Below are 19,429 nucleotides of genomic sequence, written 5' to 3' on the forward strand. Positions count from 1 at the left end.
CCATGTATTCCTATTAAAACGGTATCGTCAGATTTCATGAATTTAGAAAGTTTAAACCAAATTTTTCATAGAATAAGCTAGAAATTGGCCTGGGTACTCACTGAAATTGTCACCTCTCCAAAAAATATTTTGAAATCGGACTACCTTTTCGGTTAATATTCTATACCGACACCAACCGTTGAATATAATCCCGATGTAATGACAGAGACCAATTTTGGGTTTTGGAAGGATTTTGACAACCTTTTCAATGAGAAAATTTGAAAAAAAAAAATATTGAGAAAACACTGAGTTAGTCAAATCTGTAAATGACCCATTTGATGTTAAGAATGTGTAAACTATAGCTGAAATTTTCCCTAATATCAAATGTTAAAAAATGTAACTAAAATCATCAAAATTAATGATATAAGAAATGATGAACGTATTCCTGCAGTCTTCTACAATCCATCACAAACTTTACATACCGTATTTTAAACTATTAGACTGAAAATTGGGGCTAAATACATCGTCATCATCATAAATCATCAATAACAAATACAATTGGATAAGAAAAGAATAAAACGAAACATGGTGAGCTATGGCTTATTTTTATTATATGGCTGTAGCTTTTAATACCCTCACCTTAGGGTAAAGGAAACATTAGAAGAAATGTGGCAAAAACCATTAAAATGCCGAATATCGGGAGGTAACGTTATATGGGGGCTATACCAAATCGTGGACCTATAATTACAATGACTCGCCACACGAACTGGGACCCATTATGATCTACAACTACCAATTTTCAGAGAGGTACCGTTATATGGGGACTATTCCAAAACGTGAACCTATACATACAATGTTTCGCCACACAAACTAGGACCCATCATGACCCACAAATACCAATTTTTAGACAAATCAGTAAAAAAATGTGGCAAAAACCATCAAAATACCGAATATCGGGAGATACCGTTATATGGGGGCTATACCAAATCATGGACCCATACATGCATTGTTTCGCCACCGGAGCTGGAACCCGTTGTGACCTACAAATATCAATTTTCAGACAAATCCGTGGAAAAATTGGCATAAATCACCAAAATACTATACCAGAGACTATACCAGAACGTGGAGCGATATATCTCATTTTCAATACCAACCATCCTAGACACAATACAAATTGATCTGCTAAATCGTGATTTCAACAGACAGACAGACACACAGACAGACAGACAGACAGACAGACGGACAGACAAACAGACAGACAGACACACAGATAGATGGACATCGTTAAATCAACTTAGAATTTTATGCTGATTATGAGTATATAAACTTTATGTGGTCTACGACGAATATTTAAGGATGTTAATAACGGAATGACAAAGTTAATATACCCTCCTTTCCATGGTGGAGGGTATATTAACTTTGTCATTCCGTTTGTAATATCACGTCGTTTGCAACAAAGTCAAACGCTATAAACTTAACACATTTTTTAAATTTTATTGCATGAAAGCAAAAAATGTCGGAAATAGCATCACGAATTATGCCCTTCAAACGGCCAATGAAACTGTCACACGCTGCCCGAATGTTGCTCTGCGGTATTTTGGTCCATTCCTGGCGAAGTGCTTTCTTAAGGTGATCGACACTTTAGTATTTTTTTGTGTCAAACTTGCCTTCCAAAATTCTCCAGACACAATAGTCCAACGGATTGGTATCTAGAGATTTTGGTGGCCATTGTGCGCTGGATATGAAGCGAGGAACCTCATTTTGCAACCATTCTTGGGTGGCGCGTGCTGAGTACGATGGAGTCCTGTTGGAATGTCCAAGTCTTTAATACACCCTCCAGAATATTTTCGCTATAATATTCGACATTTATTCTAATGACACTATAGATTATTACGAGCGGAGAGCTACCATCGGCTGTTATGGCGGCCCACACCATCACCATGACCGGCGCTTGAGTTCTGGTGGCCAACCGAAGGTGCACATTTTCAACTGACCTCTTTGGCAAGCAAACACGACCATTTTGTTTGTTTACAAACTGCTGGACAACAAATGTTTTCTCATCGGAGAAAACCAAATTCGGCAGTTCACCACTTTTGCCAAGCCAAGCATTTCTTAAGATCTTGTGAGTCTATTTTCTTACTGTTGCGGTGTGAGTTCTTGTACTTTATGGAATTTCAATAGTTTTAATGGTTGTAATTTTTCCAAAGAAACATTAAGTTTATTCCTGCAAAATTGTTTTGTTTTGTGACGCTCTTTAAATACGTTTGCAATAGTTTTTAACAATCAACCACAAAGAACCTTTTTAATTAATTACTAATTCGGGAAATGGTGTTTATTTAAAATGTTTAATTTACATACACACACTATTTTTTTGCGAATCATAAGTGCTAAAAATACAAACACATCAACGCTAAGTACATAAATACCAAGTAAATGTAATCAAAATGTTTTTAGTTGAAATTGAAACAGTTTTTGAAATGTTTACTTTGCCAACAGTTCAGCGAAAGAGTGAGTGTAATAAATTCAATACAACAAAAATTTGACTATCACATGAAAGTTGATTGATGCCACTTCCGTTAAATACTATCGGATTTATAGCATTTAAACAACACGAAATTGTGCAAAAGCTTTTTGCAGAAACTAGATATCAACTAACTGGTGATTATATTTTTAGGATATTAAATAAAACAAGTAATCAAAGGCTATAGTCGTGCGAGGCCGACTATTTTATACCCCACAACACTACAATATGTTATAAGCCCCCTTATGTCCAAATCCATATTGGAAGATTTTGCTTTTGAAATTAGGAAATTTTTGAAATTAGGATTTGGAAAGTCCCGAGTCATTTGCCCAATATTTATGCACTCCGTCGTGCTATTAGTTGTTGTAGTCGATTTTACAGCTAAATATAATCCAAATGTCATCAAAAATGTTAGAATTCTTCCCTGTCCTTAAGTCTTTTCACAGGCGTTTCGATTGGCTTCAAATGTATGATCGGAAAAACATTTCTGTTTTTGGAAGTCCCTCCGTATCTCCAAATTTAGACTCAGCTTGTCTACGATATTTTGTTAAATTCAACGAAACGAAATCAGCATAAAAAAGCCAGAAGTTCGCCTTTTGTGTATTTCGGATATCGCCTGTAAGTAATGCTGGCATTTTTTCACACAAAATTAGTGGTCCATTGTACCCGCTGTCCTAAACTCTAACTTTATGCGGACGTCTTTGAAAACAATAGGCCTAGCCCTTCTGAGCCCAACCCTACCCTTGGGAAAATTTTCGTGAGGATCGGACGATGTTTGCAATACTTATATAATATCCCCAACCTGTGTTGTAAGGTGAAAAAATATTACAAAATATACAGTTCAATATTTTAAGTCAAATTTAAAAAATAGCATGCTATAAAAAATATGAAAATATAAAAAAATGTCACAAAATACTACAAAATCTAAATTAACATCATTATTGGCATATTTTTCTGCGATTTTTTTAGATTTTATACTTTAATGACAGGAGGGCATTCTGAATTGACAAAATTTGTCAAAATCGGTCCAGCCATTCTTGAGATATAAGTATTCTAACTAACATCCCCTTCATTTGTATATACATATTGTATATATTTCGCTATATATAACTGATATATTTACTATCGGCATCTACATAACGGTCATAATTGACCTGTTCGTCTATTTGTGGTTTCGCCGGGATTAAAACTATTCGCGGTTTAAAGGAAAATTTGACTTTTATTTAACACAAATGTTGTGGCCTATTTCACCCACTAAATATTACCCGATGATCATCAAAATTGGAAGGCTTCTGTCCAGCCCTAAGCTCTAGCCACATGCTAACTTCCGCTTTGATTGGTCTATAATTGCGACCTATAGAGCAACTGAAAAATCAGGCATTTTTTCAGTTTTTGGTCCATTTCAACCCCTAAATATTATGCAATAATCTCCAAAAGGAATAGGGTTCTATTCTGTCCCTAGCCCCACCTCCATTCTAAATTTTGTGAAGATCGGACCATAATTGCGACCTGTAGAGTGATTACAAATAGCTAGATCGATTCAGCTCGGCGAGATAGGAAGATCCATATATACTTTCCTATGTGGGAAACCAATACACATAGTGTTGTAGGTTATAACAAGCATTTAAGAAAGAGTTTTTCGCCCATTTTTTGTTAAACGCTTTATTTTCTTATTATAATCAATTTAGATTTGTATACGCTTAACTTGCTTCTTATGCTCACTAGAGATTATAATTTGAATAGCAAAACAAATATATGTTCACCGCATATATTTGGTAGCGCAGTGTTATTTAAACGCTATAAACACACCCAGCTCACCATGAACAACAAGAATAATTGATACATCAAACTGATAAGAATTATAACGTGGAGAAAGTATCAGCTTTTGTGGTCTTTTTCAACATGACAACCTCATTATTATCATATTACAGAGGGAAACGTTATCTCAGCATCTGCTTCAGTAGCCAGAAGTAATGTCACCGTTTCATTAATTTATTAAGCACAATTAATTTAATAAAAACAAACCTTATCTGGGTATGATTGAAATGGGACATATTTAAAAAAATGTTTTAAAATTTAAATATAGGTATTATTTATTACATTTGGGCGATACAGTATCGAATTGTTTTTAAATGCATTATTTACTAAGTCAACATCGACGAGTATAATGTCAAAATATACACATCATATCATAACAGTTTAAGCAGATATTTTAGGTGATGTGATCGAATTTATGTGATTTAGGATTTTTCAAAATTTTCGACCATTGGTGAAGGTGCGCTTCGCTACTCCTTTTGCTTTGTGTGCATTCAAAATTTTATATATGAATATTTGTTAGTTTTTATACCCTACACCACATAGTGGTAAGGGTATTATGTCTTTGTGCATTTGTTTGTAACATGGAGAAGGAAACGAGATAGACCCATAGTTACTTTTGAGAACCTTCATAGAATCACTTTCTGAGTCGATTTATGCATGTCAGTCCGTCTGTCCGTCCGTCCGTCCGTCCGTTGCTGTCCATGTATTCTTGTGAACAAAATGCAGGTCGCATTTATTATCCGATTGAGATGAAATTTTCCAAACAATATTTTTTTTGGCCCAAGGACGAACCCTATTGAAATTGGTGAGAATCGGATCAAATTTAGATATAGCTCCCATATATATCTTCATCCGATTTCGGGTTAAATGTGCACCAAATATCCACTATCAGTCCAAATTACCTGAATTTTGGCACACCCAACCGTGTTCGGCCTAGAAGCAAGTATATCAAATTTGGAGAAAATCGGTTCAGATATAGCTATAGCTCCCATATATATCTTTCATCCGATTTGATCTTTAAGTCCCTCATATTCCTACTATGCACTCCACAACCGTGATATTTGGTACCAGGTATTAGATGGAGCACAGAAATAGCTGTTTTAAATTTTATCGAAATCGGTTCAGATTTGGATATAGCTCCCATATATCTTCATCCGATTTCGGGTTAATTGACCACCAAATGGCCAATATCAGCCCAAATGGCCCGAATTTTGGCACATGTGACCGAGATTAGCCTTAAAGCAAATACAACAAATTTGGAGAAAATCGGTTCAGAAACAGCTATAGCTCCCATATATATATTCATCCGATTTCGGGTTAAATGTGCACCAAATGTCCACTATCAGTCCAAATTACCTGAATTTCGGCAAACCCAACCGAGTTCGGCCTAGAAGCAAGTATATCAAATTTGGAGAAAATCGGTTCAGATATAGCTATATCTCCCATATATATCTTTCATCCGATTTGGTGTTTAAGCCTCTCACATTCGTAATATGCACTCCACAAGAATGATATTTGGTACCAGATATAAGATACAGCCCAGAAATAGCTGTTTGTAATTTTATCGAAATCGGTTCAGATTTGGATATAGCTCCCATATATCTTCATCCGATTTCGGGTTAATTGTGCACCAAATGGCCGATATAAGTCCAAATGGGCTGAATTTTAGTACATCGGACCAAATTCAGCCTAGAAGCAAGTATATCAAATTTAGTGAAAATCGGTTCAGATATAGATATAGCAATCATATATATGTTTCATCCGATTTAGAGTTTTAGTACCATACATTCGTAATATTCACTCCACAACCGTGATATTTGGTACCAGGTATTAGATGGAGCACAGGAATAGCTGTTTTAAATTTTATCGAAATCGGTTCAGATTTGGATATAGCTCTCATATATATCTTCATCCGATTTCGGGTTAAATGTGCACTAAATGGTCAATATCAGCCCAAATCACCAGTCTAGAAGATAATACGTAAAATTTGGAGAAACCCGGTTCAGAGATAGCTATAGTTCGTAAAATGCACGATAGAATTAGATAGATTTTGATTTTGTACCAAATTTCTCATAGAGCTCTGAAATGCCCTATATAAACCTTTTTACGAGAGCTCTACTAAATATGCATAGTGGTGTAGGGTATCATATAGTCGGCCCCGCCCGACTTTTGAGCTTTCCTTACTGGTTTTCCTTCGCATTTATTAGTTTCATAACAAATGCCAATCGTACAGGAAACTGCAATCTTTTGAAGTTGAGTGGCATTTCTGTTGCAATTAGAAAATTCGAGGTAGAAATATACTTTCCCGTAATAATCGTAACCTCAATTAAATTGTTGTGTTGTTTGTATAACTTACACCTTGGAAAGGATGTTATATTAACTTTGTCATTCCACTTGTAACATCCTTAAATATTCGTCGTAGACCCCATAAAGTATATATATTCATAATCAGCATAAAGTTCTAAGTCGATTTAACGACGTCCATCTGTCTGTCTGTTAAAAACAGCCCACATTATTTGACGTAGAGCGCCAAAATTTAGCAGAGCAATTTTTATTGTGTCTAGGATTGTTGGTATTGAAAATGAGATATATCGGTCCACGTTCTGGTATAGTCCCCATATAACGGTACCTCCCGATATTGGGTATTTTGATGATTTATGCCACATTTTTTCACGGATTTGTCTGAAAATTGGTATTTGTAGGTCATAACGAGTCCCCGTGCGTGTGGCAAAACATTGCATGTATAGGTCCACGTTTTGGTATAGCCCCCGATATTCGGTATTTTGATTATTTTTGCCACATTTTTTCACGGATTTGTCTAAAAATTGTTATTTGTTGGTCATAATGGGTTCCAGCTCCGGTGGCGAAACATTGCATGTATGGGTCCACGATTTGGTACAGCCCCCATATAACGGTACCTCCCGATATTCGGTATTTTGATGGTTTTTACCACATTTTTTCACGGATATGTCTAAAAATTGGTAGTTGTAGATCATAATGGGTCCCAGTTCGTGTGGCGAGTCATTGAAATTATAGGTCCACGTTTTGGTATAGCCCCCATATAACGGTACCTCCCGATATTCGGTAATTTGATGATTTTTTCCACATTTTTTCACGGGTTATTCTGAAAATTAGTAATGGGTTCTAGCTCCTTTGGTGAAACATTGCATGTGTAGGTCCACGTTTTGGTATAGCCCCCATATAACGGTACCTCCCGATATTCGGTAATTTGATGATTTTTGCCACATTTCTTCTAATGTTTCCTTTACCCTAAAGTGGAGGGTATTAAAAGTTTGGCCCGTCCGAACTTAATGTTTTTTTACTTGTTTACTGTTAGCCTTATACCATTGCAATGGCGTTGTGGATCAATGCTTCTTAATAAGATCATATCCCAATCAGAAACGATTTCAATATTTCAATTTTACACCAAATTCCGTCACACCTTACATATTTCATTGAGATTGGATGCACATACCTTGGTGCATCAAACACGTGAAATCGGCCGAGATATATATGGGAGCTATATACAAATCTGAATCGATTTCTAATTAATTTGACAAATTTATTATTGTAATCAAATTCCGCTACAAATTCTGAATTTCATTGGAATCGGACATACATATCACGTTTTGTACATAACATACATGAGATCGGCAGAAAAATGTATATGGGAGGCATACCCAAACCTCAACCATTTTCAAAATAATTTCGCAAATCGGAATCGGACATACATATCGCGTTGGATGCATCAAATATGTGAAATCAGCCGAAAATATATATGGGCCGATTTGAACCGATTTCAATATAATTTGGAAAATTTATGTTGCAAAATCAAAAAAAAATATATTATTTTATTCCCTAAATATTGTGACATCAACTCCAAAAATATAGGTTTTTATTCTGGTCCTAACTCTGAACCAGTGCAAAATTTCGCAACGATGGGGATTGTAGTTTGATTACAAATTAACATGATTAGACGGACACACATAACTAGTTCGACTCAACTCGAAGAAGTCGAGATCGGTATGTTATATTGTGGGTCCTTTCAGTTTTACATTTGTACCAATTGGTAAACGTAACTATAAATGCCACTGCAATTAATGAGACTTATGAAATTAGGAACATTAAAAATTAGATCGCCATGTGTACACCAAAAACAAAAGCATAGAAGTGTTTTATTTCGGCTTTGTGTTTTAAATCAGTACCAACCGACAGTATTCCTTTTATTTGTTGGTTTTACTTTTCACACAAAGCTAATTAATTCTAATTTTCTCAAAATATTTCCCTGAGAGAGCAAAAAAGCTAGGTGTTGCACTGCCTTATGCCTCAAAAAATCTGATTCTGTTAATATGAGATGAACCTATTTTACGTGAGAGCAACAAAATGAGTGCACCTATTGAGATACAGATAACACAGTTTCACATTTGCGTGTTCTATAAAAGATGACTACGATCGTTAAAATTGGTTCAGTTGTAATAAGTTTGTGACACGGAGAGGAACGGTAAAACGTTACGGAGCAATAAAAAGTAATTAACATGTAGTCATTGTCAAATAGTTGAAATCATATATTGTAAAAACGATACACAGTGGTTGTGGTTGTTTTAAGTGAATTTTCCATTAATATAGGAAAGTGCTAAATATTTTGATTCAATGAAACAACTATATTAGAATGATAAATAAAAATAAAACGATGAAAAAAATTATAATATAAATCTAAAGCAAATCGATAGAGATATTTAAGTGCGCTATCAAGAACTAAATTAAAACTGAACCAAATTTAATATCTTATCTTAATTACGATTATTGTTGCAGAATTTCTAAATCTCGAAGCTATATTACAATTTTCTAACAACCATGAGGAGAATACAGAGGTGAGTATAAAATCAGTATGAGTAAAATTGTAGCCTCATTTAACTTCCCCTATGAATTTTAAAAATACTTTCCTAGTCCGGAGTAGGCGAGAAATACCAAATAAAATTCGTGCTAGGGAAATTCTGCATTTTCGTCTATGAACCCCTAAGAGCTTAAAAGTTACATTACATTAATCGAAAAACTGTAAAAATTCTATAAAAAAAAGCAAAACAAGTAAAAAAGCTGTAGGTTCGGTTCCACCATTTTGTAAAAATTTGGCAATTTCCAAAAAAAAAAAAAAAAAACGTTAAAATTCTGTTAAAATCTTAAAAATACCGAATGCTTATACGACGACGAGGGCCTGCATAGGCAAATTTGTCATAAGTTATTACAATATTTAAATACGAAACTTGAAGAAAAATCTGTTTATAATGCAGCTAAAATCATCAAAATACCGAATATGGGGGGACCGTTATATAGGGGCTATACGAAGACGTGGACCGGCACAGACAATTTTCTGGCATGGGCTGAAGTATCCATTACGAACTTCACATGCGAAATTTGAAACAATCCCAGTAAATAATGTCGCTAAAATCATCAAAATACCGAATATCGGGGGGTGCGGTATATGGGGGCTATATGAAGACGTGGACCTATATGGCCCATTTTCTGTTTTATGCTGCAGTATCCATTACGAACTTCAAATACCGAATTTGAAACGATTCCGGTAAACAATGTCGCTAAAATCATCAAAATTCCGAATATCGGGGGGTACCGTTATATGGGGGCTACACGAAGATGTGAACCTGCACAGATAATTTTCGGTCTTAGGCTGTAGTATCGATTACGAACTTCAAATGCCAAATTTGAAACAATTCCGGCGAATAATGTCGCTAAAATCATCAAAATACCGAATATCGGGAGGTACCGTTATATGAGGGCTATATGATAACTTGGACTTACATGGCCTATTTACAAGCTTAACCTGCCTACTGGCAAAATATACATGTGTGCAAAATTTTAGCCTTCTATCTTAATTTGTTCGAAAGATAGCGTGATTACGACAGACAGACGGACATGGCTAAATCGTCTAAGAATTTTACGCTGATCAAGAATATATATACTTTGTTGGGTCTGACATGAGTATTTCGAGGAGTTACAAACGGCCATAAACGGCCTCCACCATAGTATGGTTGAGGGTATAAAAATATTACCAAATGCGCAATTCAATATTGTAAGTCAAATATAAAACAAGTAAGCAAAGCCTGTAGTCGTGGGGGGCCAACCATGTGATACCCTACAACACTACAATATGTTAGAAGCCTCCTTAGTCCAAATCCATTTTGAAGGTTTCGCTTTTGAAATTATGTCATAGAGCACTGCCCAGATATTACCCTTAGATTTTTGACCAGGGACATTTGTCCAATATTTACGCACTCAGCCCAGCTGTTAGTTGTTGTGATCCATTTTACAGCTAAATATAATTCATCCAAAATGCTAGAATTCTTCCCTGTCCTTGACTCTCTTTTCATGCAAAATTCCGTGTCGATTGGTTTCAATTGTGTGATCAGGAAAATTTCTCAGTTTTTGGTTCATTTGAACCTCTAAATATTTTGCGATCATCTCCAAAAGCAAGAGGCCAAAATTAGACTCTTCTATTTGATTTGCTTGTCTACGACATTTGACTATATTCGTGAACAAAATCAGTATAAAAAGTCAAAAGTTCGCCTTTTGGGTATTTTGAATTTCAGCTGTAAGCAATTTTCAGCGTTTCTGTAGAATGGAAATTTTGGTGGCTATAACCTCACCTCCATTCTTGTGCAGATCGGGCCATAATTGCGACCTGTAGAGTGATTAAAAATTAACATGGACAGACGGACGGACATACATAGCTAGATCGACTCAGCTCGGCTCGGCCACTTTCCTATGTGGAAACCAACATTTCGACGTGTTACATAATTTTTGGACCAATCAAACATATACTACCCCCAAGACATGTTGTAAGGTATAAAATTACAACTAAAAAATATTTACTTTTTTGCTGGCATATTTTTATCCGATTTTCTTAGATTTTGTCCTTTTCTGGCAAGAGACCATTTCGAATTGGAGAGAATTGTGAAAATCAGTCCAATGGATTTCGACTTATAAGCGGAATAACTAATATCATAACATTATCTTATATATAGATTGACTTATTATACCCTCCACCATACACAGTATGGAGAGAATATTAAGTTCGTCATTCCGTTTGTAACTCATCGAAAAAATCATTTTAGACCCAACAAAGTATATATATTTTTGATCAGGTAAAATTCTAAGACGTTTTAGCCCAGTCCGTCCGTCTGTTGTAATCACACTACAGGCAAAACGAATTAAGATAGAAAGCTAAAATTTTGCCCAGATTTCTCTTTTGTCTGCAGACAAATCAAGTTCGAAGCCCCCATATAACGGTACCCCCGATATCCGGTATTTTGATGATTTTAGCCACATTTTTCAATGGAATTGTATGAAAATCCACACAAGCATTTCTCTAAGAGCACTTTATATCTTGGCAGTGAATTATCTATATAGGTCCACGATATCGTATAGCCCCCATATAACGGTACCCCCGATATTCGGTATATTGATGATTTAAGCCACATTTACTAATGGAATTGTATAAAGATCCATACGAGGAGTTCCTTGTGGGCACTTTACCCCCTGAATGAGAATTGTCTATATAGGTCCACGATATCGTATATCCCCCATATAACGCCACCCCCGATATTCGGTATTTCGATGATTTTAGGTATATTTTTCAATGGAATTTTCTGAAATTCTACACAAGGAGTTCTTTGTGAGTACTTAATCCCTTGGCGGAGAATTATCTATATAGGTCCACGATATCGTATAGCCCCCATATAACGGTATCCCCCTATATTCGCGATTTTGATGATTTTAGCCACATTTTCCAATGGAATGGTCTGAAAATCCGCACTACGAGTTCCTTGTGAGCACTTTATTCATTGAAAGAGAATTATCTATATAGGTCCATGATAACGTATATCCCCCATATAACGGTACCCCCCCCCCCCGATATTCGGTATTTTGATTATTTTAGCCACATTTTTAAACGGAATTGTCTTAAATTCTATACAAGGAGTTATATGTGAGTACTATATCCCTAGACATAGATTTGTCTATATAGGTCAACAATATAGTTTATCCCCCCATATATCGGCACCTTCCGAGATTTTAACAGAATTTTTAATGGATTTTATTTTGGAAAATGTCCTAATTCGTTCCAAATGGTGGAGGGTATTCAAAGTTCGGCCCGGCCGAACTTACTGCTTTTTTACTTGTTACTTGTTTTATTTTATTTTCGCTAAATCGGACCGTGATGTCAAATTAACCGAATTCAGTCTGGATGAAAGTGTGCCATATTTGATGAAAATCGGTTTAGATATAGATATATGTCAAATATATATTTCACCCGATTTTGTATTAATCCCCCACATGCGTAAATGCACTCCGCTACAACAATAGTTAGTAGAGATTGATTAAACTCTTAATGCGCGCTAAAAGTTTAATATCAGCTCAAATAGGATGGATTTTCGTGAAAATCGGTTCAAACACAGGTGCCTCCCTCCCATTTAGTGATAATCGTTTCAGAGTAGAATGTACCCCCATACAATAGTTCCATTCGATTTCAAATTATAAGTGCTCTGAAGCCATAATACACATACATTCATAAATTCCCAATATAAATACCCTCTCTGAGTACCCATAGTTCTGTGGGGTATCACAAAGTCGGCCCCGCCCGATTTTTATCCTTTCTCCACTGGTTATTTATTTCATTGCTTTGTATGAATAGTAAATTTCAATCCTCTCATTTTGTGTAAAAAAATTATTGATTCGTGCATATTAAATTATTTAACAATATTTTTAATAGCTTTAAAATAATATTTGTAATTCCATTTGTTATTCAGCCAGTTAAAAAAACTACGCTTTTTTTGAAAGGCTTTTATTTATCTTTAATATGTAATAATCTAATTACAATCAATTTTCATAATTTACAATAATATTTATTTTTTGCACATATTTTTTCTAGTGCATTTTTATTATCGCTGCTGACATGGTGTTGTCACAATGTCGTGTGCCAGGTGCCATTTCCAGAAAATTGTCCCAATGTGAAAATTGTGGATACATTTGATTTAGATAGAGTAAATAAATAAAAAATATATATGTGTAATTGTAATACTTATATCTGTACACACTTTCATTTGCAGTACATGGGCATTTGGTATGAATATTCTAAATATCCGTTCATTTGGGAAGCGGGTCAAAAATGTCAATATGCCATTTATAAAAATAATGGCAATGGTACAGTTGCGGTTAAAAATGTTGGAACATTTGTCATGTAAGTAGTTCAGAAATATTTGTACATTTTAATCTTTAGATGGTTGTTTTTTCCTCAGTGTTAATAAATCGAGCAGCGTCCAGGGTACTGCCAAAGTAATCGCACCCGGACAGTTGGCGGTTGCATTTAGAAATCGTATGAACAATACAAACATATACATGTAAAGTAACAGTCTCGCACTGATAATATTTTATTTTTGTTTTTATAGAAGAAGTCAATGAACCAAACTATTTGATACTGGGCACCGACTATGATAACTGGGTGGTGGTGTACAGCTGCAAAAATATCAGCTCATTTGCTCACACAAGTAAGTAATACACTATGCAACAATACAAAGATGTAACAACATAAAAAGGGTTAGGCCGGGACGAATTGCTGATACCCTCTACATGGGAAAATTAAAAGATTTCGATTCTTTAAGTGCTAACAATCCTAAATGACCTTAAAAAATCTAAAATCTGGTTGTAGCGTGATGTGGATTAAAATATGCCTATATTTGTCCTATTTTAGAAAGAAATCACAAAATGTTTATTCTAATGCGATTTAAGTGTTTACTGCATATTTAAAACAAATACAAGTAAGCTAAGGCTACAGACGAGCGGGGCCGACAGTTGAATACCCTACAACACTATAATAAACGATACAGTTTATATAGGCGAGATACTCGAAAGAATTCCACAAGATATTGTGACAAATAATAAAAGAAAACCATCAGGTTTCGTTCTCTAATTTTCGAATAATATCAACTTAAACTAATTTGCTCATTTCCAATTTATTGGTAGATGTTGCACGCAAATGGTCTTTCTAGATCTGGAACTAATATTTCCCAAAGAACTATAATCTCTCAGAAGTGGCAAAAGATTAACATTTATTATTGGTTTTTGACTGAAACGCATTTATATGAGATACAGACATTTGACTATATTCTTCAACGAAATCAGCGTTAACGAAATAGTCAGAAGTGCGTCTTTCCTGTATTTGTGAATTCTCCAAAAAGTCTCTGGAATGGACATTTTCGTATTTTGTCTACAAACTCCTTCACACATTGAATATTTTTGGATGGCCATCCAAAACTGCTTGGCTTTTGCAATGTCCAGTAACCCCCATTCAAATGTGCGTGAGGACCGGGCGATAATTAGGACCTGCTGAAAATTTTGCAGTTTTTGGTCCATTTCAACCCCTTAATATATGGCGAACATCTCCAAAAAGAGTAGGCTTCTATTCTGACCCTCATTTTATCCCCATGCAAAATTTCGTAAGGATCGGGCCATAAATGCGATCTGTATATGATATCCTGATATTCTAACTACTTAGTTTTGTTAGCTGTAGAAATATTACCAAATGTTTAATTCAAAATGAAAATATGCCAAAAATATGACAAAATTGAAAAAAATATGAAAAAATTTACAAAATCAATATTTTCATCTTTAGAGAGATATTTTTATGCGATTTTTTAGACGTTTTTTCTTTCCTGCCAAGAGGCCATTCTGAATTAATGAGAACTGTCGAAATCAGTTCAGCCGTTCTCGACATAAAATAGATCTTTCAAGCATATCTTTTTTGATAGACATATATATCGCACATATTTTGCTATATATTCGATTTGTTGGATATTAACATCAATGTAAAGATCAGAAGTAACCTTGTCATGGTTTTGTGATTTCGCAGGGATTTAAAATATTCGCGGTTTAATGAAAAATGTTGAATTTTTTCAACAAAAAAGATATGGTCTATTTTAGCCGCTAAATATTATCCGATGACCACCCAAATTGGTAGGCTTCTTCCCCGCCCTAAACTCTAGCTACATGCGAAATTCCGTCGATTGGTCTACAATTGCGACCTGTATAGCTACCGCAAAATCCGTCATTTTTTCAGTATTTGGTATATTTCAACCCCTAAACATTTGGCGATCATCTCCAGAAGAAATAGGCTTCTATTCTGTCATTAACCCCACCTACATTTTAAATTTCGTGAAGATCGGGCCATAATTGCGACCTCTAGAGTGATTACAAATTAACATGGACAGACGGACAGACGGACGGACGGACATACATAGCTAGATCGACTATATATACTTTCCTATATGGGAAACCAATAAATTCTGGCCCAATCAAACTTATAATACCCCCAACATATAGTGTTGTAGGGTATAAATATGAAATTTGAAACAATTCCGGTAAAAATATCTCTAAATTATCAATATGGAAATGTGGGCCGTAAATGGAAGGCAGATAAATAGCCTTCTGACAAAACATAGATGTGTGCAAAACTTTAGCATTCTATCTCAATTCGTTGCAAAGATAGCGTGATTTCAACATACAGACGGATCTCGCTACGCTGATCCAAAATATTTATACTTTGTTGGATCTAATATGAGTATCGATGAGTTACGGAATGGCAAAAGTTATATACCCTCCATAGACAGTAGAGTGTATAAAACCAGTAAAGAAAGTCTTCAAGTCGGGCGGGCCGACTTTATGATACCCTACACCACTTTGCTAATTTAGTAGAGCTGCTTATAACAATTAAAAGTGTTTATGGGAGAATTCAATCATACACGCTATGATTATAATTATAATTTAAAGTTCAAAGGACCTAATATGCCGAAGGATTTGTATCTGTGCGGAGGACAAAAATAAAAAATCGGATGAACAATATATATGGGAGCTATAGCTATATCTGAACCGATTTCGATTAAATTTGGCATACTTATTTTCAGGTCCAATCTGATCGTACGTGCAAAATTCCACACTATTCGGACTGATATTACACGTTTTATGCACAATAAAAGCAAATCGGATGATGATATATATGGGAGCTATATCTAAATTTTGACCGATTATCTCCAATTTCAATAGGGTTCGTCCTTGGCCCAAACAAATGATGCAAAATTTCATTTGGATAGGGCAATAAATGCGAACTGTACTTTGTTTACAAAAATACATGGACAGGCGGACAGACGGACATGCATAAATCGACTCAGAATGTGATTCTATACAGATCATCAAAAGGAACTATGAGTCTATCTCGTTTTCTTTTTCCTGTTACAAACAAATGCACAAAGACAGAATACCCTGACCACCCTGTGGTGTAGGATATAAATACATATAGAGAAATAAATATATGAAAGCCGAGTTTCCCCAAACATAAAAAAAATGAATGTGCAAAAATCCTACAATTTAGGCTCATATATATTATTATGAAAATATTAAGACATGTATGGAAGCTATAACCCAATCTAAACCGATATCTATAAAATTGGGCAGAGTTATTTCTGAGCTGTTTCTGATATTTTGTGTCAAATATCATTGGTGTAGAGTGCATATTACGAAAGTGAGAGACTTAAATTCCAATACCATAACCTATTTTCACCAAATTTAAAGTACTTGCTTCTAGGCTGAATTCGGTCGCAAGGCTGAATAATATCGCAAAAATCATGAAAATACGGAGTATGGGGAGATACCATCATATGAAGACGTGGACCTGCAAATGGGTACTACAAATTTTTTGCCATAAGTTGCAGTATCTTTCAATAGTAAATTTGAAACGATTCCGGTGAATAATGTTGCTGAAATCATCAAAATACCGACTACCGTTATATGGAGGCTGTACGAAAACCTGGACCGAAATGGCCCATTTAACTTAACCTGCCTATTGGTAAACTATGCATGTTTGCAAAATTTCAGCCTTCGATGTCAATTTGTTCGAAAGATAGGGTGATTACTACAGACAGACAGACGGATATCGCTAAATCGTCTAAGAATTTTACGCTGATCCAGCATATAAATTCTTTGTAGGGTCTATTACGAATTATTACGAGTTACAAACGGAGTGACAAAGTTAATATACCCTTCATAGAATGGTGGAGGTTATTATGTTTCTATAAAATACAACTTCAATTTACAATCTGATATTCTCTGTCAATGCCCAAACCAGTTTCTATGAACACAACACTTTTTACAAATGCACATAAAACTAATTAATTATGCAAAATGCAAAAACAATTAGAAATAGTCTCACACATACACACACACACCTCAGACACGTAAGTCATATCAAAATACATGTAATTATTTTTACGCTTTTATAATTAATTACAGTGAAGATATTGTGGTCATTCTGAGTGATACAAATTATGAGAAATTATAACTAATTGCCTTCCCCGTCCCTTAATGTGTGTTTTTTCTCCACATATGCAATCTAATCTATTTCCCTTCTTCCCTTAATTTCAGAAATCATTTGGATTTTGAGTCGTCAACGTCAACCCAGCGATGAGGCCATTCAAGCCGCCAAACAAGTCATTAAAGATAATAATTTGTCCGAAGAGTTTATGATAAAATCAACCCAGACCGACTGCCCCGATGTCAATGGAAGCAATGAAAATGGCAGTGACCAAGTTGCCGATGCCTCCACCATCTCTGATCAATCGATAGATTTCAGTTCAACAACACCATCGAATGTCATACAGACGGCATGAGAATTATTGGGGCGTCTTATCAGACGCATCGTTGAAATGTTTATGTCATTTATGTATTTTATGCGACGGATTTTGTACACTTTGTAGAATGAGAACAGAAATGTGAAAATTGATTTTTTTTTGTATTTAAAATTGAATTGAATTCTTTTCATTCTGTTCACGAACACACGCAAGTTGTTTAATTGATTAATTAAATAAACAATTTAGTTTTAAGCTCTGTTCGATAAATTCAAGGTCAATAAATTGTTTTATTTTCAATAAGTTATTAAATTACATTAAATGAGAGCAGAAGGAATGTCGTTGATGATCCTAGAAACAAGTACTTCAAATTTGGTGAAAATTGTTCAGATATATCTATAGCTCCCATATATATGTTTCATCCGATTTGAGGTTTTAAGTCCCTCACATGCGTGATATGCACTCCACAACAATAATATTTAGTAGCAGATATCAGACATATTTGAGAAATTATCGTTAAAAAGAACAGTGTTGGAATGCTTGTTTGGGATACCGTAGTACTTTGTTGTTGCAAAAATCGTCAGGCTTAATCCCATTATTGTTGTTTTTATAAAACAACATTTGTTTATTAGTGGAGAACGATGGTAATGTTTACCAGGGGGTAAGGCAGGGAATACCTAGGTTTCGGAAAGAGCCACCAATCCTCATCAGTTCCCTTGTTTTTTTGTCTGGGATATTCTCCCCAGAAGTTATTTTAAAAAATAACTTCTATGACAAAAAACTTTTTTACCCAAGTGACGAGATCGTAAGCTCAATAGAAGAGGAACCAAAGAATTATATAAAACTAAAATTCTTTTTAAGTGTTTGTTTTCTCTTTCGAGACGAGCTTAATGATCTGAAATTTGCAGTGAAAAGGAAAGCCAGATAGACACTATCACACACTCACCACTATGCGACGCCTTTCGCCATTGGTTAGGCGGCTCATCAGGCATATTTGGTGTGGATGATGGCTTACAAGGACCGTTCTCTGGAAAGTAGTATTTATTTCGAACTTATTGCGATTTAGTATAGGCGAATTAAGCACTAGAAACTCTCCAAGTTCGACTCAAGTTCTATTAGCAGATCTATTTCACAGCAAAGTTTTTACTGCAAATTTCAGATCATTAAGCTCGAAAGAGAAAACAAACACTTAAATCATAAAACATATGATCTTCGCCTTAACAAGGCAAAACTCAAAAATTCAGCCGAGCCTGGCTGTGGGATTTGAACCGCGGACCTCTGTGTGCAGCCAACTAGAAGTTGCCGTCTCTACGTTCAGAGCCATTAACCAGTCTTCCTAAAAGCAGCACTAAAACAAGTGTATGCATTGGAAGCAATGTAGTTGTTGTGGACAAAAAATCCATCACTACAAAAACAAAACGTTGCT

The 19,429-nt window shown here is 35.2% G+C and overlaps 1 protein-coding gene across 1 annotated transcript; it reads left to right on the forward strand.

Annotated features, from left to right (window-relative positions):
• Window positions 1–8,747: 8,747 nt before the first annotated feature.
• LOC101897281 (apolipoprotein D) lies at window positions 8,748–18,211 on the forward strand. Its single transcript, XM_005180845.4, has 7 exons — window positions 8,748–8,844; window positions 9,131–9,189; window positions 13,260–13,371; window positions 13,438–13,568; window positions 13,627–13,703; window positions 13,777–13,875; window positions 17,801–18,211. The coding sequence occupies exons 2-7, from the start codon at window positions 9,173–9,175 to the stop codon at window positions 18,043–18,045; spliced, it is 681 nt and encodes a 226-aa protein (XP_005180902.1). The 5' UTR covers window positions 8,748–8,844; window positions 9,131–9,172; the 3' UTR covers window positions 18,046–18,211.
• The last annotated feature ends 1,218 nt before the right edge of the window (window positions 18,212–19,429 follow it).

This window comes from Musca domestica, unplaced genomic scaffold (assembly GCF_030504385.1).
Source record: "Musca domestica strain aabys unplaced genomic scaffold, Musca_domestica.polishedcontigs.V.1.1 3, whole genome shotgun sequence".
In the NCBI taxonomy this organism is placed as follows: Eukaryota; Metazoa; Arthropoda; class Insecta; order Diptera; family Muscidae; genus Musca; species Musca domestica.